The 25,386-nt window shown below is 42.7% G+C and overlaps 1 protein-coding gene across 2 annotated transcripts in view; it reads left to right on the top strand.

Annotated features, from left to right (window-relative positions):
* Positions 1-24,645, top strand: part of PPEF1 (protein phosphatase with EF-hand domain 1) — a 36,362-nt gene extending 11,717 nt beyond the window's left edge. For both annotated transcript variants that reach the window (XM_083850674.1, XM_083850675.1), the window contains exons 3-17: positions 1,704-1,831; positions 2,572-2,623; positions 7,454-7,617; positions 8,966-9,080; positions 11,085-11,131; positions 14,263-14,429; positions 15,232-15,268; positions 15,716-15,865; positions 17,982-18,182; positions 19,590-19,775; positions 20,413-20,555; positions 21,129-21,235; positions 22,153-22,316; positions 23,098-23,182; positions 23,649-24,645. In XM_083850674.1, coding sequence (XP_083706800.1) covers positions 1,704-1,831; positions 2,572-2,623; positions 7,454-7,617; positions 8,966-9,080; positions 11,085-11,131; positions 14,263-14,429; positions 15,232-15,268; positions 15,716-15,865; positions 17,982-18,182; positions 19,590-19,775; positions 20,413-20,555; positions 21,129-21,235; positions 22,153-22,316; positions 23,098-23,182; positions 23,649-23,839 — 1,937 coding nt within the window. In that variant the 3' untranslated portion in view covers positions 23,840-24,645. The remainder of the gene's footprint in view (positions 1-1,703; positions 1,832-2,571; positions 2,624-7,453; positions 7,618-8,965; positions 9,081-11,084; positions 11,132-14,262; positions 14,430-15,231; positions 15,269-15,715; positions 15,866-17,981; positions 18,183-19,589; positions 19,776-20,412; positions 20,556-21,128; positions 21,236-22,152; positions 22,317-23,097; positions 23,183-23,648) is intronic.
* Positions 24,646-25,386: the final 741 nt, after the last annotated feature.

Here is a 25,386-nt window from a genome sequence, read left to right as displayed (position 1 = left end):
GGTGGTAGTCCTTTTGCTCTTCAGCAGTAGTCAAATTATGCAAAACCATCATTATATCTGCAGTCTGAGGCTGTACATCCTTCTAATGCATTAATAACATAAATTTAATGGATACTTGGTGGTGTAGAGATCTTCTGCAACTGGTGATTTATTTTGCAGATGCAGTTTAGCCTAGTGTGAAAATCATGTTCCGTTTTAGTCCTGAGAATAACAATGCTGTAGTAAGTACAATTTAAAAAATGAGAGGAAATCAGGAGGATTTTTCTAGGAGGGATAAGATGTCTGTAGGGTGGGAGTCCTTGCTGATTTCGGCCTTGTCTGCACTAGAAAACTTTAGCAATTTAACTGTGCCACATAGTTGTTAATGGTAAAATAAGCAAACAACATGCTATTATGGCACCTGTAAAGATTTTTATTTTAAAAATTCTATAGTGTTATACATATTAATAGAGTCACATCTCCACAGAGGTTATTCTTCACTTGTATAGCTGTCAGTTTAAGAAAAAGAATCATTCCCATTCAGAGGGTGCCACTCATCCTAGTCTTATCATCCCTGGTATGTGCGATCAGCTGAAATAATTGACAAGTGTAAACTGTTGTTCCTCTAGTGCAGAGCTTTTCTTTGCTGTTTTGCAGGGGGAAAAAAAAAAAAAAAGCACTACTCTGGATTGTTGGCTATTATTCATTGCTTTGGTTTGGTTTTAGTATCAGCTGTTCATTTTAGCAATTTTAGTAAAATACCAGCGTATTAGTGTTAGGATGTAAGTGTTGTTTTTAGTTTCCTCTTCTTTCTCTTTCACGAAGTTGCAGTGCTGTGCAGCGATGGTTGTATCAAACCCTGGAGTTCTGGAGAACATCTTGGTTTTCTTCCCCTGTTTCTCCTGATCATGTCTGCTCAGAAATGAGCAGTGGTTCCTGCCAGCATCAGGAGCTCAGATCAATGTATTCCTTTGGTCCTTGTTCCTTCGATAGCATCGTCCTGCAGCTGCTTTGACTTGTTCCCCCAAGATCAGAAACATAAAGACTTTTTGTGTGTGTGTCTTATGCTGAGCTGTTAAGGGTGAGTAGCCCTGAAGCTCCTTGAAAAGAGGTATAAGCTGCAGGGCTGGAGGCAAAGGCTGTTTGTAAACGATACTTTGTACATCAATATATGTGCACAATACTGTTTGTAAACATTTTATCCCAAGTTTTTTATTTTGCTGGCTTGCTGATATAGCTGGGCAGGCAAAAACTTTCTATTAAGTGAGGTTCTTACAAACTTTGTCATTACACGAAGGTCATGTTACAGCTTGCAAAGTCTGAAGCTTTTTACTGCAGCTTGGTAAAGAAATACATTTCTTTATTAGGCAAAATTGATCTTCTTTCTTTCCTCACCTTCTCTAAACCCACATACTGCCCATCAGCTGAACATGGCAGACTTCTTAGATGCGTACTATCTTCAGGACAAAGAAATGGGGAAGGTTTCTAATAATATAGACTTGAGCAAGTCAGCCAGTTTGGGATCTGTCCCTCAAGACAGAAACAATCGATGCATCATGTATTCATTATAAAAAAACATTTTTTCAGTCTTATTTTTACAGACCTCCATCTTAATGCTGACTGTGCACAATGGACTGAATTTGTCATCTGTCTGCAAAGTTCTGCAAAGGTAATGCATGTTTTCATTGACGATTGCACTGATCCATTGCCTTCTCTTTTGACAGCAATTAAAGCTGCTGTTCTCATCCAGAAATGGTACCGCTCTACAAGGGCCCGGCTAGAGATCAGTCGCCGCTATTCTCTGACTATCTTTCAGTCAATCGAATATGCTGATGAGCAAGATCAAGCACAGGTTTGTAATCTTCAGTTCTTCCTGTACAAGCAGCTGTGTTATTCCCAGAGCACAAACAAAATGGATACGAGACTGTTTCTCCCTACAAAGCTGTGTCCTGAATAGTAAAACCACTTCCCTGCCTCACACATGAACTAGTTAAGTCGTGTGTGTGTGTGTGTATGTATATAAAACTACATAAGCAGCAGGACACCATTCTGCCCATACAACCACATCTAGGTTAGAAGTTCCTGTAGGATGGCTCTGTTAGCCAGGGACTGCATGTCGTTGCGCTGTGGGTGATCTGAAATGAGTCAGCAAGGCAAGACATGTGCAACAGAGAAACAGAGATATCAATATCTCAGCACATCAGCCCAGGCTTCCTTTCAGGGTCAGTACTGGGTATTAGGAGCTTCTAAGGCTTTGTGTTCAACCTCGCATCAGTCTAAAGTGAGTTGGGTGAATAGTGGCTGTTTGTTTCTATTGACTGTAAAGGAAGACTAGGCAAATATTCTGGATGATGGGCAAGATGAATTACACCCCAAAAAATCAGCAACATTGATGTAGTCCTGGAATTTTCTATGTCTTCAAATAATGTCAACCTGCTGCTGTAGAGGTGATGCTATGGGAACATACAGTAGTGTCACAGATCCCTCTGCATGGAAAACTGCTAATATATGACTAAGGAAAGAGAATGTTAATGCTTGTTGGATCCCCTGAACTGATCAGTATGTGTTTGTTCTTTTCTTTTCCTTATTCAGCTAGCCAGCTTTTTCACATTTATGCTGGAGCGCTATGCTGATCCTGATGCAGGTAAGGATAAAAGTCAAAGTAAAATGAAGATTCTGTTTGAAAACCTTATGTGAGAGAAGTGAATTTTCTATGTAATGTTTACAGCCTGTGGCACATGCTGGGATGAGATTTGCTTTCCCAAATATTGCTCTAAGAATTTGGTCCTGTTAAGTATTGACTCCACTCAATATCTGTGCAATGAGTCAAGATGTCAGATGGGAATGGATCCCCGTTGTCCTTTATAAGAACACTCAGAGGTGCTCAGAGTGCTTTCTTACATGTCACTGCCACTGAGCTGTTCTCGTGGTAGTCCTACTGTCCAATTTGCACAGTTTTCTATGCATGTTTTTCTTAGACTATGAGACATGACTATGCAGAAAAAGTGTGACTAGTTGGTTTAGGGGAGGTGTAATCAAACAAAGAGGTGGTTTTGTTCTTCCTTTTTCTTTATTTTTTTTTTTCCTAAAGTAGTTTTGGACCACTTTTAAACTTAATTTATTCCAGATTTTGCTACAAAATGTACCAGTATGTGAATGATTAAAAATGAAATAAAATTAAACTGCTGGGGATAAATGTTTATCTGAGCTTTAACTGAGATGGTTACTAACCTTTAATTTCTGAAGTGTTTGGGGATGCTTGGACAAAACTTACTTTTAAGTCAAGCTTGACAGAACGACAGATTGAAAGTGACTCCCTAAAGCCAGAAAAGGAACACCGACTTCCTGAACAAATTGAGAAAAGATCTAATCTCAGCCCTATTAAAAAGGAGGCTGCCCCCTTCCTATTCAATTACAAGAGAATATACTTTCTTCTTCATCTGGTCCAGCCACAGAATACACCAATTAAAATTTGCACAAGACACTTTGATAGCAGGCTAATACCATCACCAAAACCGTAAGTGGTTCAGTGTTCTAATGACAACCATTAGAAATTGTAGTCTTTCTCTCTTAAATACTTTAGAGTGCCTCTCTGTGCTCTGCAGAGAAAGAAATTGTATTTGAGCCTTGCTGCAAAGCCAAGACAGATGATACAGTTGTCCTTCCTTTGATTATTTTTTTTTTCCATTATCGCCTTATTCTGCAAAAAGTCATTTAACTTCCTGGGAAGGAAGTGGAAAATTTAAAGAAAATAAAACACTGCTCACTTCATCTACTTCTGTATGCTGATGGTGACCTCAGTTCAGCTTTGTCACCTGAGCGAGGAGGAAAATTCTAGTGCTAGGTCTGGGATTTGGTACAGGAGTGTTAATCTCTACTTTCATTATCATATTAAAAGGGAATTTTACAACTGCTTATCGTAGATATGATTTATCCACGTTTTTAACCGTGCCTATTGACAGAAGGAATTAACACAACTGAGGTGCCTCCAGTGACTTGCTTGGGCACAGGACGTGACTGTACAGAGCGCCCTGCCTCATAGGCTGTCCGTTGCTGTCACCGCACAGGTGACCTGTTCCTTGGTCTTGCAGATATTAGCAATCGTATAGGTGGTTAAGGCTGACACACATGATAAAGAATGTATTTTATGGTAAAGCTCCTCTTTGTCTTGATTGCTTAAAATTTACATCTGTCAGGACTGAAGTTGTTAAGGCTTGGTATCTGCTCCAAGTACTTTATTTTGGTCTTGTTTTGTTTTGTTTTGTTTTGTTTTTTTCTCCCTTTCTAATAAGCACCCTGTGTTACAGATACCAGAACCAAAAACGATACAGAAAGATTGTGTAAGATATATGTTTAATACAGAGGCAGTCCAGGGTCTTCTGCACAAAGGATTTTTCTGACGTCTTGAATGAGAAATTGCATATTGAACTTGCGTTGCCTGGTTTGTGGTTAAGTTTGTCCAACAGCTGGCCGTGTGCATTCCTCACTTCAAGCTCTCGCTTGCCTGCGCCGCTGCATGACCTTTGCAGTACTTGTGCCTACGCCAGTGATTTAAGCAAAATCTGTGCCAAATAGAGAGATTCCTTAATGAACTGCTTCCATTTCTGCTGGATCACGGTCTTAAGATGGGAGCCACTGTGAGTGTAAACATAACAAGCAGAAAGCTTTCAAATTAGCTTTGCCATTCCCAAGCATTTTCTAAAACCCACAATTCTTTGATTTTTTTATTTTTTTTCATCGGTGTCTGGTCGCTTAAATTAGGGTGATAGCACATTGTTCAAAAGCCTTCTCCAAGAACATAGCAAATAATATTCTTACAAGAGCACAGGTTGCCTGTTCTTCTCTGTATGTGACGATGAGAAAGCTACCTGAAGATTTTGTGATCCCTGTTTTTCATTACATTATAAACCCCTCAGGACTCCTCTATTCATCTTGGAATCTGCTTGTTCAGAATGTGTTTTTTCAGAGAAAGAAAGCAGTCACCGTGTCATTAACAAGGTGGTGCTTTTGATGTGATTGTTTGTGTTATACCCTGAAGCTCTTTTCATCCTCTCGTCCTGCTTAAGATGTCAGTGCAGTTGGAGTTGCAATTGGGATATTGCGTAGCTGTGTGTTGTTCTTGTTCTGCTGGTGATTAAAGGCTATTTCTCAAGGGTTGGCAGGAAGTAAGAATTAAAATGTTTTCCATCCTACACTTCTCTCCATCCATTAAAAACAAAAAAATCTGTGTACCTACTCAGCCTTTCAGTCAAGAGATCTCCAGTCAGACGAACAAAAGTGCTTTTCCAGCAAAAGGTGACCCATTTACTCACTCTTTTGTGTGCACACCAAGGGTGAGAAGGCTGCAAATGTGTTCTGGGCAAAGTGATGGGACTGGGAGTCCAAGGCACTCCTGTGTGTGCCTCTCAGGGTCCCTGGGCCACCTCCCAGAGCCTTCCTTCGAAAAGGAACTGAGTAAGTCTTGCTCTCTGCAGCTTCGCACCCCACCACACCTTCCTTACAGCACTGACATCCTTCCGAAGCTTTTTGCACAGAGTGATTCTTGCAGTGGGGAATAAGCCACAGCCTGCAGCTTGCTGCACCAGGACCAGTGTGAAGGAACAGATGTTTGGGGCACAAAGGAAATCTTCATCCTCTTCTTGGACTCCTGGTCCATCTGCCATTAACTTTATGTCTTGTGCATCAGTGCCTGGAGGATGTCAGAGCACTCCTTGGGAGCTGGAGGTGCTCTCTGGGCTTTTGTGTTTGTTTAATGTGGAGTATGGCCACTGGCAGCCCTGTGGGGTCTGCAAGTAGGGGCCAGCACACGCTAATCCCCAGGCTGCATTAGGACACCCATTACTGGAAGAGGTGCTGACTGCTCCCGGATGAGACATCCTGTGCAGGAAGGAGCCTTAAAATCAAGCTGAAAGACTGCCCGAGGAGATGTAAGAGCACTCTAAGGCTAATGACCACGGCTGGCTTTTGATTCTTCATCCAGAGGCAGAAAACAGGGTGTGCTTTGCAGAGTTGTGCCCTGCGGGGAAGGAGATTGGGTTTCCCAGCCTGGACACCTGCCCGAAGGGAGCACAGGCGGTGAGGAAGGCCGGTCTGTGCTCAGAGGGGAAGGAAGGGTCGCCTGCTGCGAGCAGGATGGGGGGGACGGAGGGGGAGCAGGCGTGGGCAGGTGCCTGTGCGGCTGGAAACGCTGAGAAGACCGCTGACACTGGAGGAGTCACAAGAGGAGAGCCTCTGGCCAGGACTTGGTGGGAACTCCAAACCCTGCACACCTCGTCCTTTCCTGCAGCCTGCATCCATCTGCATGGCTGCACACAGAGGGTGCTGATCAGCTCGCAGCAGAGCAGCTGATAAGAAACAGTTCTGTTTTTAAACCCAGAGCTGATAAAAAGGTTGCTTTTTATCTGCTTATTTCTTTAATATGAATTTTATGCAGGTAAAAGACAAGCTGGCCTTTATGGATCTCATAATTTATGAGGCCACGTGCAGGTTTTGGCTGCTGTGTGTTTTGAGTCACAGCCACAGGTATTCCTTCAGCAACAAATAATGTATCTTCATTTCCAGTTGCAGGGTTACAAAAACCTTACCGTCAGCCCAGCAAAAAGTGTTTCCAACAATCACCTCACGCAAGCAGCTCTGCAACAGCAGCCTGCAGAACACTGTCCTTTAGGGCTCTGAGTGTCTCTGTTAGAATAAGAGATGATAAAGACAGTCTGCAAGGAGCAAACAGTGCAATCGGTTGTTCACTCAGTTGTATATCAAGGGTATGCAAGAAAATATTGGACTGAAGCAATTAGCAATGCTCCTGCTTTCTCCATCTTCAGGAAAATGAGAAGAAGCTGGCTTTGCTTACTTTCTGCCTTCCAGTGGTTTTATGGCAGCCACCCAAGAGCTGGCATTGTCTCCTCATATCAGAAGGGAGCGCTATGCAGTCAGCTGTGAAGGAACACTGCTTGGCTGCTGGCTTTTTTAATACTCAGTGAGCTGCTGGTATTTAGCCTATTTTTTTAATGTAAAAAACAAAAGCAACACGAGCACCTCTTTAGAACTGGTATTAACTGTGTAATCTTGAACTGTAAGCAGGTGACAGTCCCTGGATGATCGCACACGACTTTTGAATCTCCTTGTTTTGTGGGGGAAGGAGAAAGCCTGTGACAGACTGAGTTCTCGTTACCTAAGAGATCACGTTGCTCCACAGCGTCGGTGCAAAGTATTTTGCATCCTGACCAGAGATGCCGGTTGTTGGGACGGTGGCTTTGCCTGGTTTTGTTTGGTTGTGTTTGTTTCTGGTTTTGTTTAGTATCGTGGGTCAGTCTGGGGAAACCCGGAGTTGCTCCACTGTACAAGGTAGGAGCTGGCTGCTCCAATACTGCGGCAAGGAGGGCATCAGAAACATTCGCTGGTTCTGGTCACTCTGTTACAACCCTATGGGAGACTGCTGGAGTTTCCTCATTCCTGTTCTTCCCTCTCGTTGCAGTTGCTGACGCTTCCATCAGCCCCTCTGTTTCTCACCAGGCTGACTCATATCTAACTGAATATGAAAACATCGAGGTTCCAGACTCCTACTGCGGACCACGACTCTCGTTTCCCCTTACTCTTGCAGATGCCAATGCTCTTCTTCATGCTTTCAAGGACGGACAGGTACGTTGCAACTAGGTTTTGTTCATTTGTTTTACCTCTCTGTTAGATTGAAACCCCACAGTCAGTTGAATATAAGGCTAAACCGGTGCTCAAAGAGATATTTCTGCCTTCCTTTCCATCCCACTGCTCTTTGCTGCTAACCCTCAGTGGTCACACAGGTACGTGGTGAGCTGTCCTAGGAATCCAGTCAGGTTGGGAGCTAACCCGACAAAACCCAAAGCACCGCTTCTCAGTTCCCAGGTTTGATTCATTTTTCCCCCCATGCTTTAAGGATGAATTCAGTTGCAGGGATTAAGCGCCTCATTCCAGTGTGCAAGACCCCACTGCAATGGGGAGAGTGAATATAAAGTGTGGCCAACGTGCTAGCACAGATCTCATGAGCTCTGGCTGCCACTGCTTTACTTGGCAGGGCTTGGCTTGAACTCATGATCATTTGTGCTTAACAATATACTGTATATAAGGGATAACTTTGGGGTTATATAAGGGGTCTACCTTTGCTTTTAATTTACTGAATAATGTTTTGTTTCCCCCCTAATTTTCTGTGGAGGCTGATCTTAAAAGTAGCACAATATAAAGCTCATGATAAATGAGCCCACCGAGAATTCACGTTGCTGTGGTTGGCATTTTAGTAAGGGAATTATTATATGCAATTGGCCTTTTTTGTTTGTTTTAAAAACATTAATCTTGAAGAGTTAGTTTGTAGTTCATCCATCTGTGTTTGAATTAAATGTATTAAAAATCACTGACTGTCCAAATTATCGTAAGAAGCATTAGCAGGGAAGACCAGAAGAGCACTTTTACAGGAGCTACATCCCTACTGAAAGGAGCAATCTTTGAAGGCTTAATGTTCCATTCTCATAACATCTTCACAATGAGCATTAACAAGGCAACCCTTGCTGGAGTTCCCTCTCCTTGGTATTTGTGCAGTTTGCTGAAATACCATTTATGGCCTTTGTTTTTGGTTTGTTTTCTTTTTACTGTATATCCTTTTTTTTTTTTTTTCAGTTACTTTGAACAGATGACCTTAAGCGATGATTCTGAGTGCCGTATTACCCACTCTCTTACCATTTCTGTAGATGGGAAGAGTAGAAATGGTACACTAGAAATAAAATGGGAAAATATGAACAGCAAGCTCAGTAAGCAAGTGCAAAGCTACCAACACTCCTCTAATTTCCAGCACTAAACCATGCAGCCTGTAACCATATTTAAGGAAGATCTGTAGTATAAATAATCTGATAGAGCTTCCTTGGCAATATGTGTGTAGTGCTAATAAAGCAGACAGACTTTACTGCTCCTCCTAAAAAGTCTTCCTTTTCTCCCTGTTTTTTTTTTTTTTTTTTTCCCATAGCTGCTTCACGCCCACTATGTACTGCAGCTGCTATGTGAAACCAGGAGGGTTCTCAAGGAGAAGCCAAATATCAACCTTGTTTCGGTTTCCTACTCCAAGGAGATAACCGTCTGTGGTAAGATGCCAAGGAAGATAACTGCTTTGGGCATTTATTATTTTTTTTTAATAAATGCATAAATGGGGGCAAACCAAAAAAAAAAAATGTTCCTGAGTCGCACCGAGTGTATTTTTAAAAAGTCCCTCTCCTCCTCTTTCCTTTTCTTGTTAAAAGTTTCTGAATGAGTCAGTATTAGTTCAGTTAATACTTCAGTGCAGCTTAAATATTCCTGCACTTCCAGCTCTAATGTGCCGCTAAGTACTATGATCACTGGCAGCGATTCTCAGTGCTTGCTCCTCTTACTGAGAAAAAGACTTTACCACGATAGTTTACTTACTGATGATTTTAATGAGGGTGTAATAGGAGTGGCAAATAAGGCCTTTCATAGACAGCATGGCTATCAAGAACAAATTGAAATGTATAATAAACCCTCATTTCTAAAGGGACCCAAGAGGATGCATCGGTCTTTATGCAACGAACAAATTAGTCGCACAGAACGATATGTCGCAAGGTGAAGAATTAAGAGCTCATTGCACGTCTATTTTATTATGTTTTTGTAAATTGTGAGCAAAGGGATGCAGTATGCTGCTGTGGCACAGGAAGCAGTGGCTGCAGAACAGAAGAGCAGTGGTGGCATTAGCTCTGACAGCCGTGTCTGCGCTGCGTGTAATAGTAACGCAGTGTAGGGAAGGGCACTGCGACACGTGTGAAACAACAACTGACGTTTTTAAGATGTGGTTGTGCACCAGCTTCGATTACCAGGAAAGGGCTTGTTTAAATAATGTTCTGTACAAACAATAATTTGTTAACCAACCAAATAAAATATCTCTCCAAACTGAGGAAGCATGGATTTATGCTTGCTCACTACAGTACGTTCGTGTGAATCAAAACATCCCTCCTGTTGTTTGTAGCTCATTTGTGCTGTGCAAGCAGGATCTGAAGGGCTCCCCTTCCTGCCATTGACACTAACAGCTTTTGCAACCAGATAGATCCTCTGCAGAATATGGGATGGAGGCACATTTTTGAACCTAATTGGTCCAAAATTCTTGATGTCCTTAAAATAAGCTGTCCCTCCTTCTATTTCCTTCTAATTTCAAACAAATAATGCAGATTGAATACTCATGTGAAGTATTTGTGTCCACACGTGTTTCAAATCTATCGCGGCCCAAAGGAGTCCTTAGAGTGACTCCAGCAGGCTCGTCATCAACCAAAAGTCGCACTGAAGACATATGGACATGGTTAGAAATGTCCCTTCTGTCTTTTCATAGAATCATAAAGGTTGGAAAAGACCTCCAAGATCATCTGGTCCAACCATCCCCCTACCACCAATAAAATTATTAACCCCATTAAATCATTTTCTTAATCATTGGTGGAGAAAGCCTGTCCTCAGGCGATTCTGTGGCTTCAGGGTGGTGAGCCATAGTTGTGGGGAGGTGACAGCGCAGGGGGGTGAGGTCCTCCTGCCTGTTCCAAAATAAACCTCAGGAAGGGACAACTCTGCTGCTCCTGTGGCTTTTGCACCGAGGTGTACAGGCATTGCCACTCCCTCCATCAGTAGTAATCAAAACCTGGCTCTGAACCAGACAGATGCTTGATTGTGCTTCATATAGTAGACTACTTGGTAAATTCAAACCTGTTAGTATTTAGAAGTCTATCGTATTTCTGAAATACTAATCTGTTTTCCAGGTTGATAATGTGTTTGCTCATCTTACTTCCATTTCCCTGAGCAAACCTTTACCTGTGTGACAGGTCTGATCTTCAGATCCAGCTGCAAGGACAGAAACTTTATGCAAAACAATTGTGTACTCTTTAAGTGTTTTATTGCGTGGTTTTACTAGGCAACTTCAGCATGTACCTTAACATGAAGCTGATATAACCCTAATACAAGGCAAATTATTAAGGAAAATGCAAATTACTAAAGAAGACATGGGGAAAAACTTCTTAGGACTAGCTTATATAATTCCAGTTTTATAATTCCATGTATTTGGTAACAGAGGACATATATGTTTTTGTTTCCTGTAGGAGACTTGCATGGAAATCTGGATGATCTTTTTTTGATATTTTATAAGGTAGGTGGGCAACCTGTGATATATCATTTTGACTTTTTGTTATTAAGAATGTATATTTGTCTGATAGTTTTTATCACCGTTAGAACTGTAAATGTGTGTGCACATACCACACACATAAACCCTAGAACAACCTGAATGGTGCCTTTGTCATAGCTTTTCCTTCTCCTCCTGAGGAAGAGAGGAGATGCAGGAGATTTGTCTTCTAAATATCAAGCTGGAGCATGAACTTAAAGGGTTCTTTGCAACGTCTTCCACATCCAGCCCACATTTTCTGTTCCATGCTGACTGAGGTCTAAAATCCAGAGCTAACAATTCCTGATGTGACACTACACTGCACATAATTTCAGTCCTCAAGCAGCAAATGCAGAGGCTTTCTTGGGCCCTCCCATTGATGCCCATAAGGTGTTTTTCATTATTGTTTGTTTACAGGAAACAAAAAAGGGTGCTATCTGTTTAAAAGCTTTTGAAACCTTGGAAGCAACCGTATAGTCTGCACAAAATGGAAATACCTTGGATGTCCTTTCCATATCCATAAACAGCTGCTCACTTTTCAAGTTAAAAAGCGTAACTCTCTTTTGCTGAGGTGAAAAAAAAAGAGCCCCAGGCTATCTTTTTCACCATTGTATATTTAACCGAAGGTGCAGTTTTCCTATATTTAGTTTCCCATTTATCTTTGGCATGAATCACCACCTTTCATTTAGCAGATAGTCTCTCCGATTTGAGTTTTCCGGAGGAAAGGGTTTGTCTGATCCTTACACATTCTTCGGCCCTGAATGGAGACTGAAATGAGCTAAACCAGGTGTTTCAATGATGTAATTCCCCTCTGCTTCCAACGTTGTTACACTTTATCTGACACGGCTGGATGGAAACTTGGTGGTTTTGTCCAAGTGCGTACCTGAAGCCTGCTGAAGCATAATCAGGCCTCTGCGGGCCTCTGCTTTTCTTATTAACTGATTACATGCAGCCAGTCCTCGGCTTGTAGTCTTTTAGCTGTTATTTTAATTATGCAATCTTCCTTTTTGGAACAGGATATTGAAACAGAATCAGAGTATGATTCAGGTCAGTTTCAGATACCAGACCTGTGAGGGGAAAAATAGCTGTTCTGGAGGTAACTGCTGCAGCTATCTCCGAATAATTAAGAAAAACATGTGAGTGAGGACTAAGTGCTGATTGTAGTGACTTCTGAGCCAGCCCCCCAGCCGTAGGCAGCAGTGCTCATGCTGCCAGTTGCTGTTTGGCTTCAGGGTCCCTCCTTACAGCAGACCCTGTGCAGTGGGCAGATGTTTCGTCCTCATTTCCAAGCAGCTGAGGAAGTGGAGAGCGCATGGTGGAGTCACGGTGCTGGGACGAGCCCCCGAAACGCAGGCATGGTAGGACAAAGCACAGCCAGCAGAGCTGTGGCTCTTCAGCACGGTGCTGGGCACAACAGCATGTGTAATGCTGAGACCCAACGAGGGTGATGCTCAGAGAATCACTTTTTTTCTCAGTAGCCAATTTGTAAAGTCCATTCGGTCACTGCATTAATCTCCGTCAAATTACAGCATTTCCTGGAATTCCTTGAAACACGTGCATTTTAAAATATGTATTGCTAGGTTCGATTGTTAAATGGCTGCTACGGGGAGGAATAGCCCGGAGCTGCAGAGAATGCGAGCGACAAACGGAAGTTAATTAATCACTAACCCAGCCGATACAGGAATGATGCCCAGCAGCAAGTTGCTAATCATTAGAGGGCCTTGTTCACCTCTTTGATATGTTGGGGCTACAACAGCCTTTCATTTGCTGTTGCTCTTATTAGTCGTAACCGTGGAAAAGGAAATAAAAGCTTTGCATGAGCGTGAAACAGAACCACAACTCCTCATGGAAGCTAGAAGTGAAAACAAACTCTCCTTTAAAACTATGAGCTGTGGGTAAGCCTTTGCAAGAGAGGCAGGGCAGAGGCTGGAGAGCATGTCAGCCCGTCTGTCCTTCCATGAGGACGGCGGCTGCAGCGTGGCTCTGTGCACGCCGACCATCTGCTGGGCAATCTCCTGCCCGTGGGCTTTAAAGCAAAGCTTTGATTAATCCATCTCCTGGTCTGACACAGCCCCACTCAGGAAGCGGGGTGTGTTGCAGTGCTGCCCAGCCTCCTCAGAGTGGCTTCTGCAGTTGTCATATGGTTTTGTATATGTTCTGTTGATCGTTCTTGTGCACACCATTTGTGACAGCAGAGGTTTCCTTTTCCTGGCAAGCCAAGAATGAAATGATATTTCCAGTACTTGTGACTGGAAATGATGAAGCTACATGTAGTTGCTGCTATGCTTTGTGCAAGCTGATGGCACCCGTTGATGTGCTGATAACTAATCTAACAGCACGTACCAGCAATTCACAGTAGTAGCTTCTGATGTCACCATTCACAATAAAGCATTGCTCTGTATCTTCAGAAGAAAAAAAGAAAAAAAAAAGATAAAAACTACCTGTACATGCAGTCTTCCAAGTGCACATGCTTTCTGGTATATCTTTAACAGCACCCCTGGCAAAGTGCGAGTATGAGTAAAAGTCAAGTAATGCTTTCACGATTAAAGCAGTTGGAAAAAAGAGGATTCTTCACATCTCTGTATTAAGATTTGGACTGCAGTATTCCTTAAGAGTTCTGGGAGCATAGACTGCAAACAATGTAAATATCTGAAATCCAGTTTCTTCTGTGCAAGGAAATGTAAGGACCTTCAGACTTGTGTCAGAAGATAACTTCTGGAGTTCTTGTCATCCATTCAAAATGAGCGATTCCCTTCTATTTGCAAGTGCACAACTTCCCAGCAGCAGTTGCATTAACAGAAAAGTATATTTTATTACAAGAATAATGTTCCTGTTGGTCCCTTTCAATTTAATTTAATAGGTAGAGGAATGGATTAGAGACAGCATCATAAGAACCATTAGAGAGGTCATCTCTTCTCTGATGGTTCATACAAGATGTCTGATTTGGAGATTTCTGTTCTAAGCAGTGGAAATAAATGCTGTGTTTCTGAGTTCTGTATTATGCTTTTTTTTTTTTTCTTCCAGGTTTTATAGCCAGGAGTTCTCATTAGAAATGATATTTCCTTTATTACAGTAGCATAACAGTCTCCAAATGTCCTTGTTTTTGTTTCTTTCTGCAGAATGGTCTACCTTCAGAAAAAAAACCTTATGTCTTTAATGGTGATTTTGTTGACAGAGGGCGAAATTCTATGGAAATACTTATAATCCTGTTTGCATTTCTTCTTATCTACCCCAATGATGTACACTTGAACAGAGGAAACCATGAAGACTATGTCATAAACTTGAGGTAGGTTTTAGGGGATGGAAAGGAGGGGGTATCTGATCATTCATGGGAAATGCTGGAGCTTTTCAATGCCACTGTGCCAACATCTGATCTCTAAAACAGAAGTAATGTTTTACTGGGTATGCAGGTGAAGCTTTGCATCTTCAAGATATGTGGGGGGGAGCAAAGTACACCCTCGTTACACACAGACACTTGGACAGAAGTGCTTGTCTCTGACATAATCACAGCCCATTGAAGTCAGTGGGTTCATTGGAGCTGCCCGAGTACCAGAGCAGGGGATGGATGGAAGGACTGTATTTTAGTTAAATCATGGGTTTTTTCCCCAGCATAGCAACAGACTTAAGTGTGCAGTATGATGGAACCAGGAAACCAGGAGCTGAGACATCACTTAACTTCAGACTAAGATGTCACTTCCCAAAAAAAGGAGGGGGGGGGGGGAGATGGACATGATAGATGGTGATGTCCATGGAGGTTTTGAGGGAATTTTTATACAGCATTGGTTAGGTTCCTTTGAAAATTCTCTCTAATATCTAAAAGGTAAAATTGTTACGCTATTACGTTTAGATGGGAAATAGGCTGCTTAAAAATTATTGGTCTGGATGCTGTTTCTGATCCCTTATATGCACAAGAAATCAATTTAACTCAATTATTGAGATAAAACAGAAGAATGCACTTTTAAACTGAGGTGAGACATAAATGACAGGAGGAAAAGAGGGTTGGAAAATTCCTGGCAATCACTGTAGTGCAGAAAATTGTGCAGAAAGGGCACACAAAAACACAGTTCATGATGTTGTTCTATTTTCAGATATGGCTTCAGCAGTGAAGTTTTGAACAAGTATAAGGTATGATTCTTCCTAGTTTCCCTGTATTTTCTTTGAGTCTTGCACATGTAAAATGAAAAATGTCTGAACAAAGAAACTTCAAACCAGTTTATATAGGTATAGTGCAAAATGAGTTTAGTAACGTAGTTAAAATTATTTTGGATTTTCAGTGGCATAACTGACAAAACAATGCAAAGTGGTAGCATCTTGTGCTCAGCGATCTGTGGGATGAAATAAATAACATTGGTGAGGCCACTCAGCAGCACACAGAGAGGTAAATGAAGTGCTGGAGAGACTTTTGAATGGCTCTTAGAGTAAATTTCAGGTCATATTTGTCGGTGTTGCAATTTGGGGTGTCCCCTGGGTGGAACTGTTCATACAGACGGTTGCAGATACCTCAGCAAAATCTTGAATTTAGAAGCAACAGAATCTGCCTGAAAGGATCTAATCCAAGGGTACACTTTGCAGGTCCACGGGAAGGTAATTTTGTATCTTCTGCAAGATGTCTTCAGCTGGCTCCCCCTTGCCACTATAATTAATAAAAAAGTACTTATCATACACGGAGGAATTTCAAACACCACAGATTTGGATTTCCTGAATTTACTTGAGAGAAATAAGGTAAGAGAGCGTATTCATGTGGGGGTACTCTTATTTTTTAAAAAATAATTTAGCAGTACAAATGCTAAGATCAAGTTGTTTGCATGAGGAAAGGAAATGGCTACTTTATAAGGCAAGTAAGGAAAGAAAGGTCTTGTTTTTCTGCTAAATCAGTCTTTAGAAGGGGAGGTTTCAGTAGGTGTTGGGAACCAATTGTTTGGCTGCTGTAAAATGACACAGGTCTTTTGACTTTAAAATAGTTGAAAACACTTTAGATACTCCTTCCTGCGGTGATGACACATTAGCCAGAAAGTATGAAAAGTACTTTCTAAACACTTCAGAAATCAATCTAACCACATCTTTTTAGCACCGCCTGTTGCCCCGGGGCTGTGCTGCTGCCATCTGCTCTGTGTGGGACGTTCACTTTGCAGGGCTCCCGTGGCAGCACATGTGGGAGAGTCCCTCCAGCAGGAGCAAACCTTGGGACCTGGCCTTGAGAAAGCAGAAACTATTCCTTTTCATAAATTTAGACAACAGAGGCATCCATATTTTTTTTTCTAGAATGGTGAGCAAGTACATCTTTTTCAAATCAGTGGAAAATGGTGTGGGATTTGGTCTGGAAGATTTATACCACTAGAGATGCCTGCTTGTAAGCTGGGTGCTTAGGCTCCTTACACTCGGTGAAGATCCAGGAGATCTGGTGGAGATCCAGGTCTTACCACTGCTCAGGTGTAGGTCTCTGGTGCTGTTCCTGGAAGCACTGCCAAAGCCTGGGGGGATTCCCGATGGCCTCTGGCTGCCTCTGCAGAAAGGCAGGTCTTCCTCACAGGTCTCCTCCGCTGCTCTCCTCCAGGTCTGGTTTGTGTCTGTGCACCTGGTGTTAATTCACAGACATGGCAGAGCACCCCAGATGGCACAAGACACCAGTGTTTAAGCAGCTGAAATGTGTTACTTGTCACTTGTGGCTGTGCAATCCAGAGCTGCTGCTCTCACCCTCGTGATTTCTAGCACAGAAAGAAATGTTTTACCGATCAGCCAGGTGCAGCTCAGTTTGTTTCTCAAGGATGTTAAAAAGGGCGATGAATACGCCTGGTTATCTGCGCCCAGGCCCTGCTGACTGAACCAGTGCACTCCGAAATTGGGTGCCTAACTCTGGATACAGGTGTCTCGGCCGTGAGCCAAGTCCTTCCCACGCTTTCCCCGAGGCAGGGCTGGGCGTGTTACCGATGCACTGCCTACCTGTGAGCTGCACAAGTAGCAGGTCAAAGTGGCTGCCTCGGGAGAGCGTCGGTAACGAGCCGTGCCTGGGCCACAGCTCAGGGCACAGTCGCTCAGGGCCGACTGATGTCTTTTAATTGGTACAGCTGGCAACTGACAGGTCTTCAGATGCCAGTCAGTGCACCGGGGAATCATTTTTTGCATCATTTTCTTTGTTAAATAGTTGCACTTTTTTGCTGGTGGTCTGAAAATGAGACAGTATGAGAAAATATCCAAAGAGAAGAAAAGATACTCCCTGGGGGAGTCCGCATGAATGGGCATTCATGGAGCCACAGCACACGACTGCAAAAAAGCAGATGTCTGCACATACTGGAGGAGGTTAAATTTATTTAACAGTGAAGGGACTGAAATAATACCTTATGAACTTTATGGTTATCCTCCTGATAACCATACGGTCATCCTCCATTGACTTCAGCCAAATTAACCTAGCAGCGTGCTATTGTATGAGAGCAGCAGTGAGTGCGGTTTGACCTCAGTATAATATACCTGTGTATTTTCAGTCTCCAGTGAAGCTGGGCACTTAAGTATCCGCCCTGAGCCCAAGTGCTGTCCTGGCTGTCCAGGTGAGACCTGGTGACTGAGCGTGGCTTGGAATGAGTGATGGCTTGTGACAGGAACATGAGAGCGCTCCGGAAGAGGCTGGTGCCTGACAGATGTGAAGCACGATGTCTGCAGGTGCAAACACCTGCAGCTTCCACCAAACATGAGAGTTCAGGACATCACAAGACTTCAAGACTTTTATGGGAAGGGGGAATGGATGTGCCTTTCAGCTGGCATCTCTGTATCATTATGTTCTGCTAACTCTTCCAATATTCTGTGCGGTTTTGTTGTTTGATCGGTTTTGTTTTTTATTTTCAAGTTGAAATCTTTGATGCGGCCACCAAAGCCAGAGGCAGACAGAGAGGAGCAAGCAAAGGAGGGAACTCCAGCAGCCAGACCCAGCACATGTGCTGCTAACGAGCATGTCACAAGGAAAACACGCGGCGTCTCGTCATCGGGCTCCACTGAGCTTTCCCGTCCAAATTCACAGTCAGGGCCCACCCTGAAGGAGTGGAAACAAGTAGGTGAAACCAAAGACAGATACAGAGACCCCTGCACAGCAGTGGTAGGGGCTCTGTTTAGAGGGCACGTCTGCGCCCGAGGGGTCTGTGTCTGAGCAACACATCATTCTGGGGAGTATACTAGTCAGCTACACATTATTTAGATGCTTTTTGTACACCCGGTAAAAAAAGGCTTGTGATCTTAAGCCTCGGAAGGAGAATTTACACAGTGTTTTCTGTTCTTAGCTGTTAGGAGGAAACTGCTCTGTATGAGATGTGTTTGCATGCCCTCATGTGGTTACATCTGTTCGTACATACGTGGTTGTCAGTTTAAACAGGTCAGCCTTGGCAATCAATTGTGATTTCACGCACCTTTTTTGGCTGTGGTTTTGGCAGCTGAATGCTGATAGTGTCCAAAAAAACCCAGCTCCTGAGACCTAAAGGTTGATTACTCAGAGCAGGAAGTTTTTGTCCTCTGGTTGTTAGCTTCCCCTTGAATATTAGAGGCAATACGGAGCGCATGCCATGCTGTAATTTAATAAATTGTGACAATTTGGAAAGCTTAATTTGCACAGCAGTTTACAAGCTCAAAATTGAGTTGGGTGTATGTTTATTTTTTTGATCTTCCCTTCAGCCAGCTGCTTTAAGGAGTAGACAGCTTTGCTTTGCCTCTAGAAATAGAGCAAATCTCTCTCAGAAAATGTAATTTCCCAAGATCTGAGCTAGAAACTAACATAAAGTGCTGTAGTAACCTCCCCAAACACTGACACTCCCCAACAAATGGGAAGTAGAATGTTTTTGCATAAACCTTTTCTAGTGAGGCTTGAACAGACACATTTTGCCCCATGTTTGGTGCTGACTAGAATTAGCACGTTGAAGCCTTAAGAATTCATCCATTGATGTCTCGATCCTGCTAAAATGATGATAGGTGAAATCTTATTTTGAAACATGAGCTAATCAAAGGCAATAAAGCCAAAGGCAACTCCTGCCATGTTTAGAGCAGGGATTCTCGAGCTTAGTTTAGGTAAAACCACTGACACAGGTGGCTGTCAGGTCTGCGCTGAGAAGCAGGAAATGCCTCTCACATGCATAGGCAGCTTTTGCTCTCTTTGCCCATGCACCGTTCCTGATGCACCTACCAGAGTCTGGAAACATCAGCTGTGAAAGGAGGCACATTGCTGAAAAGATGTTTCGTCTGAAAAAGATAAGGCAAACTGTTAGTAAGAAAAGTAGAACAGAGGTCCCAGCCCAAAGGAGGGCACTATTGAAAGGAAAGAAGAAAATGGGAGGCCTGCTTGGGACCTTGTTAGCTCGGGTATGTTTTCTCCCTGTACTGTGGGGGCTTTTGCTATGGTCCCTAGCTGAGGCGTACGTAGCCTGTCAGTCCTTGCCTACTATCAGTCCTCACTTGTGTTTGCTCGTTCCAGGTCCTGGACATTCTCTGGAGTGATCCAAGAAAGCAAAATGGCTGCGTTCCAAACAAGCGCCGAGGAGGAGGTTGTTACTTTGGCCCCGATACCACTGCCAGGCTGCTTGAAAGGTATAATCTGAAGATGTTGATCAGGTCTCATGAGTTTAAGCGGGAAGGCTACGAGCTCACTCATGGCGGGAAGGTAAGGTGCTGCCATGTAAAGCAGAGATCTCCCGTGAATTTCACAGGCACATCCACAGATTTGTCTGCAAAGTTAATTAAGAAAATGAGTGACTTCTTTAAAATGGGTTTGGGGGCATTGTGTGCTAAATAAGTAGATGTTAGAACAAATTACGGAGTTCTGACAAACACAGAAGTCTCCACAGCTTCAGGGAGTGGGGACTAGCTCATTACTCATCTGAAAACGAACATCAACAAAATCCCTTAGGACAGCTATGTGTAAGTACAGTGTAAGAGATGCTCGTAGACTCTAGAAGCCTTTTAACTCATTTTAACACTTTTAACTTCTGCAATTGCTCGCTGACATGCTGTATCAAGATGCCAGCAAGAATCCTGAAAACCAGCTCTATCTTAGAAAGACGTTTCTGCTACAGTGTGCTATCACACTGCCCTCTAAACTGTGACGGGCCAAAAACGCAAGCCTGGAGCTCTGACTTGAAAAGTGCAAGCAGTTTGCTGAATGACATCGTTACTGGTTTCTGGGTTTACATGTTGACACTTCATTTTGTAACCTGCAGGTTTTTCTAAGATCAGTTTTAGGAATCAGTGTCAAGAAGAGTTGTTCTAGCCAACCCGCTTTCTCTTTTTCCTATGATCAGGTTATCACTATATTTTCTGCCTCTAACTATTATGAAGAGGGAAGCAACCGGGGAGCGTACATCCGACTGAATCCGGATCTGATTCCTCATTTTGTACAGTATCAAGTGCGCGAGTGCACAGACAAGCAGAACTACTGGGAGAGGTAAAGATGCGTCGTCATGTGTGCAGTGTGAGCACCTGCTGCGAATCTGTAGCTTCATTTTACTTGGACAGGCATCTATTTTCCTCGTTTTTCTATTTTCCCATTTAAATATTAGTACATAAGACAAAAATGTATTTTAAGTGCTCTGACTTAGTTTCCTGAGAAATTCCCAAAGGTAATTAAGAGCTTAGAACAGACGATTGTCAGGGACTCCTAAAGAGCCTATGCCTCTCTGTCAGGTCTGCTTTAAGGCTGCAGTGTTAATCTAGAAAAATCCTGTTATGAATGGAGTCCAAAAAGTTTATCGTTACAGCTTTGCCATGCCTAGCACTGTGGTCAGATTTACTAAAGCAAAGCAGCTTAGAATTACCTGCATAAACTTGATTATCTCTTAAATTCAGCTTATTCTTCTGGGGCTTTGTTTTGTTTTTCCCCAGTGTTGCCTTTTAGGATGACCCTGATGACACTGCATGTTAAAGAACAGAAGAATTTGATAATGAATGTTGAAAAGCATAAATTGCTGCAGGATTAAAATCCTTTAATGATCAGGTTTGCATTTTTTTTTCATCCTAGGGTGAAAACGATTGAACGTTCTGCCTTGCAAACCTTACGAGAGAAGATTTTTGCTCACAGGTCTACACTCACTGAGGCTTTCGCAAAGTATGACTGCAACAACACAGGTACTGCTACCTCTTATGTGTGCATGGGGGCCTGCTGGCCTACGGCTGGAGGGAGGCTGAGGCTGGTTGGTGACACGCTCTCATTCCTCTCAGGAGAAGATGTGTGTTAGTCGATGCTTATCCCTAGAAAGCAACTTGGAGGATGGGGTGGGAGGTTTAAGTATGAAGAAGGAAAGAATTGGAACACCTGAGCAAATAAAGAAGCTCTCTGGGCAGAGAGTTTGGGCGGGGAAATCTGACTCCAGAAGCTCAGAGGTCAACACCTTCACTCAGGAGCGTATTCGGAAGATGTCAGCCAGGGAACTGGGGTCTCAGAGGAGGGAGAACTGGTCTCCTGAGTCTGGGAGCCATTTGAGTAGGGTAGCTAGGCCACTAGTGGACACACAGTCATGCATCAGCTGAAGAAAAGTCAGTAATAAATCGATACATTAACCTTTTATGTAGGAGCAAGGCATTGATGACTTCTGGCACAAATCCAGCTTTTCCTCATGATGGCTTCTCACCTGACTAGGTTGTCAGCTGTGGCCCTAAAATGGCAATTGATAAGGTGTTGGTGCTGCTTCTCTGGCTGCCACCCGATCAACATACTTCTGTCTTGTTGATGTTTCAGTCACATATGTCTCTCTCTGTAGGTGCAACTCAGCTCAAATCTGAAGTACTCTTCATAGAATAATATGTTTTTCTCAAGAAGTTTAAAAACATGCCGATAGAATCACAAAATTGTTGCTGTTGGAAGGGACCTGTGGAAATGTTTAGTCTGACTTTGCTGCTCATTGTTAAGAATATTTTTATTCCCCAGCATTAGGAGAAAATGTTTGTGTTTTGTGACTTGTTAAACAAAGTCAGAAGGCATGCTGGTGTCTGATTTATGCTGCATAATGTACCAAACGTAACCATGAACCGACCCCTTCCGGCAGGCAAGATTTCTGTCAGTGACTGGGCAGCAGCAATGGAGTCTGTCCTCTGCCTCGAACTGCCCTGGAGGACGCTGCAGTTCCATTTAGTCAAGACAGATACAGATGGAAAAGTTGACTACATGTCATGTTTTCACAATATGGAAATAGCTCAATCTACAGAAGAGGTAAGGAGGAAAATACCTCGTTCCAAATCCTAGAGGAACAGCTTTTTGCAATTTGAGGCACAAGACAGTGGTTTGGCCAATCCCATAGACATCTACATCTGAACTAGTTACCTAGCTTCCTTTTATAGTCATTGGAGGGAAATAAGTACTTCTAGGGCACAAATCATCATTCCCTGCTAAGGTAGATTCTGAAAATAGGTTGGATGAATCACACGCTAGAACTGCTTCCTACTTTCCGGTGTCTCTCAAGGGCATTTAGATAAGGTAGCTGAGGAGATATGCGATGAATCCTACCCAGAGCAGCTTTGCAAATGTGCACAGAACCAATTCTGGCACCTGTAGGATGAAGTCACAGTTGGAGATGGGCTGGAGATGTTTGACCACATGTAGCTAAGGTCTCTTCTACAGAGTCCAGTTGTTACTGGGCGACTGCATAGTGGTTTGGTTCTTAGCTCTCACCACCATTTTTCTAACATTGAACGTTTCATGTGAGTGCATGACATCGAGGATTTTCCCTAAATCATCAGTATCTCCACAAATAATTACTGAAGGTAGGAGGTGTGAAGGGCTTCTTCACAGGACCCCCTCACCCAGAAGTGACAGGTTTTAGCTGATTCAGGGCAAGACAAAATATCATCTCTTGGAACTCAAGCATAAGGATTTTTTCCTAGTATTTGACAAGTTAAACTGGGAAAATAGATTTGTATAGTACATATTCTGTTGGCTAAACTAATTCAAACCCAAGGTCTGAATTGTTTCCTGTGTATGATTTCAAAACCAGGTTCAGCCAGCTTTGGTTGAAACGCTGTGCAAATACAGAAAAGATCTGGAGATAATCTTTAACATCATGGACGAAGATCAGTCAGGTAAGTCTCTGTAACTTCACAGCACCAGCCCTAGGAAGCCTATGCTACTTATCTTTCCCCACAGTTTCCTCCTTAAGGCTTCTATATATAGAGGAACCAGGGGTGATGTCATTTTTCCACTTTAGTGAAGACTAATTTCAGCAGTCAGGCTGTACCCATATAAGGGACAGTGCACAGAGCCTAATTCAGGAAAAAAATCTCACATACTCAGTTTCCAGTACTGGTGTCACTTCCGGGGGCTTTATCTCCCTTCTCTCACTCAGTACTTACTGCTTTCTTAATTCTGCTCTTGAAAGCGCTAGCTCATTGCCTGCAGTAAAAATGTACTTCAGTCATGAAATCACAAAAAAAAATCACGCAAGCCATGGTAGGCAGGTAACTGTCTTGCAATAAAGGAATGTGCATGCATGTACGTAGGAAGGGGAAACAGCACTGGAAGAAGCAGTCTGCCATCTGTCTTCTTTAGGTTTGATTTCTTTTGATGAGTTCCGCAAGACCTGGAGAATCTTCAGTTCTCACCTGGGAATTGATGCGTACGATGCATCCATTGACAAGCTAGCTCAGAGCATAGACTACAACAAAGACGACTACATTGACTTCAGTGAATTTTTAGAGGCCTTTCATGTGGTTCACAAACGAGACAAGAAGCCAACCTAATGAAAAGGCAGAACTTCTTGCGGGTTGTCATGGAAGTTCACCTTCCTGTCATGAGTCACAGGCAGCCTGGGAACCCAACTTCCACACTGACAACCAATAAGTGGTAATAAGCGTTGTGGTCACTGTGTAAGCCTGCTTAGTCCCTTCTGGATGATGTATACCTGCTAGTAATGAGACCAGAAGAGATGAAAAACCACCATATACAGCATTACTGTGTCACTGCCACATTGGTACCTTACAATTTATCTTCACTCTTGGTTTCATCTCCTCCACCAATTTTATCTGTGAATATTACCGAGGTAGCACCTACAACCTCATGGGAGGAGAAACTTTGGTACATTTCTCTCAGCAGCCCTTAGAGACAGCTGAGAAACAGTATTAATGACCACAAGGAACATATCTGTCACTCCTTGGCGATATAACAGGAACAGCAGAGGCTTTCTGTGGACTGACTATCCAGCCCAGGCGAGTCAAAAAAGAAAAAAAGGGAAAAAACCACCATATCATTAAAATAGGAAAATAGGTAGTTCTGCATTTAATCTTGCTCTTTGCATGATGCAATAAAATTAAAACATTCCAGGTCACTATGTATCCTCTTTGAAGTTTACAGACCCAACTTGAAGGGTCTTATCTGAAAGGTGTTTACACTTGCAATAGATTTGTTCTTGCCACTGGCTACTGTTGCCTACAGTTGTTGGGGTTGGGGGCCAAGAAACAGTCATAACCTGTCACTTTAATGCTGGCTAAATCCACAGCATGTTAATATAACATACAATAGATCCTAAAATAAAGCTTTAGCTTTCACAGTAATGTGTGTGCGGTGTCTTTTTGCCTTTACGTTGGTAGCCTACACATACTAGAGTACGACACTTTTTGTCTGAAGTCAAACTGTATTTCTCTAAAACCAGGAGATGAGTAAGAACACAAAAGTAACAAAGTTTGACACTACTGAACCCAAATAATCTTGCATACAGTTGAGCATAAATTCTTTATCAAGTAAACTGATAAATTCTGCAATTGACTTTCTGGAAAGCAGCAAGATGGAAGAGCCCAGTGTCCCATGTCTCCGCCTGTATTCCCCTGCTCCAAGCCCGCGAGCCAATATTCCCATTCCTGCACCTCACTCCTGGACCTGACTCACTTGCATATTACGCTCTGAAAGCAACACACGGATATAAAGTGCAGCCAGATCAGGAACTTTTTAAAAAAAGACATTACCTTAATTCATCCTTATTAAATACAATGTATACAGAGTGCTTTCTGGGTAGTAAACAGTTCCAGCCTAACCAGTCTTTAAAATTTAATATTGAACCATGAGGTAAGTAGGTAGTTTTTAATTTAATAACAGTTTTGGAAATGCAAAGGAAAAAAAAAAAAGCTATAGCACCCTTTCTAATAATTTATCATTACAGAATACAATAGCAGTCCAAGTTTAATACAGTGCCATCATTCCTAAATCTTATTTTTAATTGATGAAATATGAAAAATACTTTTCCAGAAGTATTTTGTAAATTTACAGATGAGTGAATAAACATGCACATACTCAT

Source organism: Anser anser (assembly GCF_964211835.1).
Source record: "Anser anser genome assembly, chromosome: 1".
NCBI classification, from domain to species: Eukaryota; Metazoa; Chordata; class Aves; order Anseriformes; family Anatidae; genus Anser; species Anser anser.
Note: the sequence above shows the minus strand (reverse complement) of the source record. Positions and strands in the feature narration are given on the sequence as shown.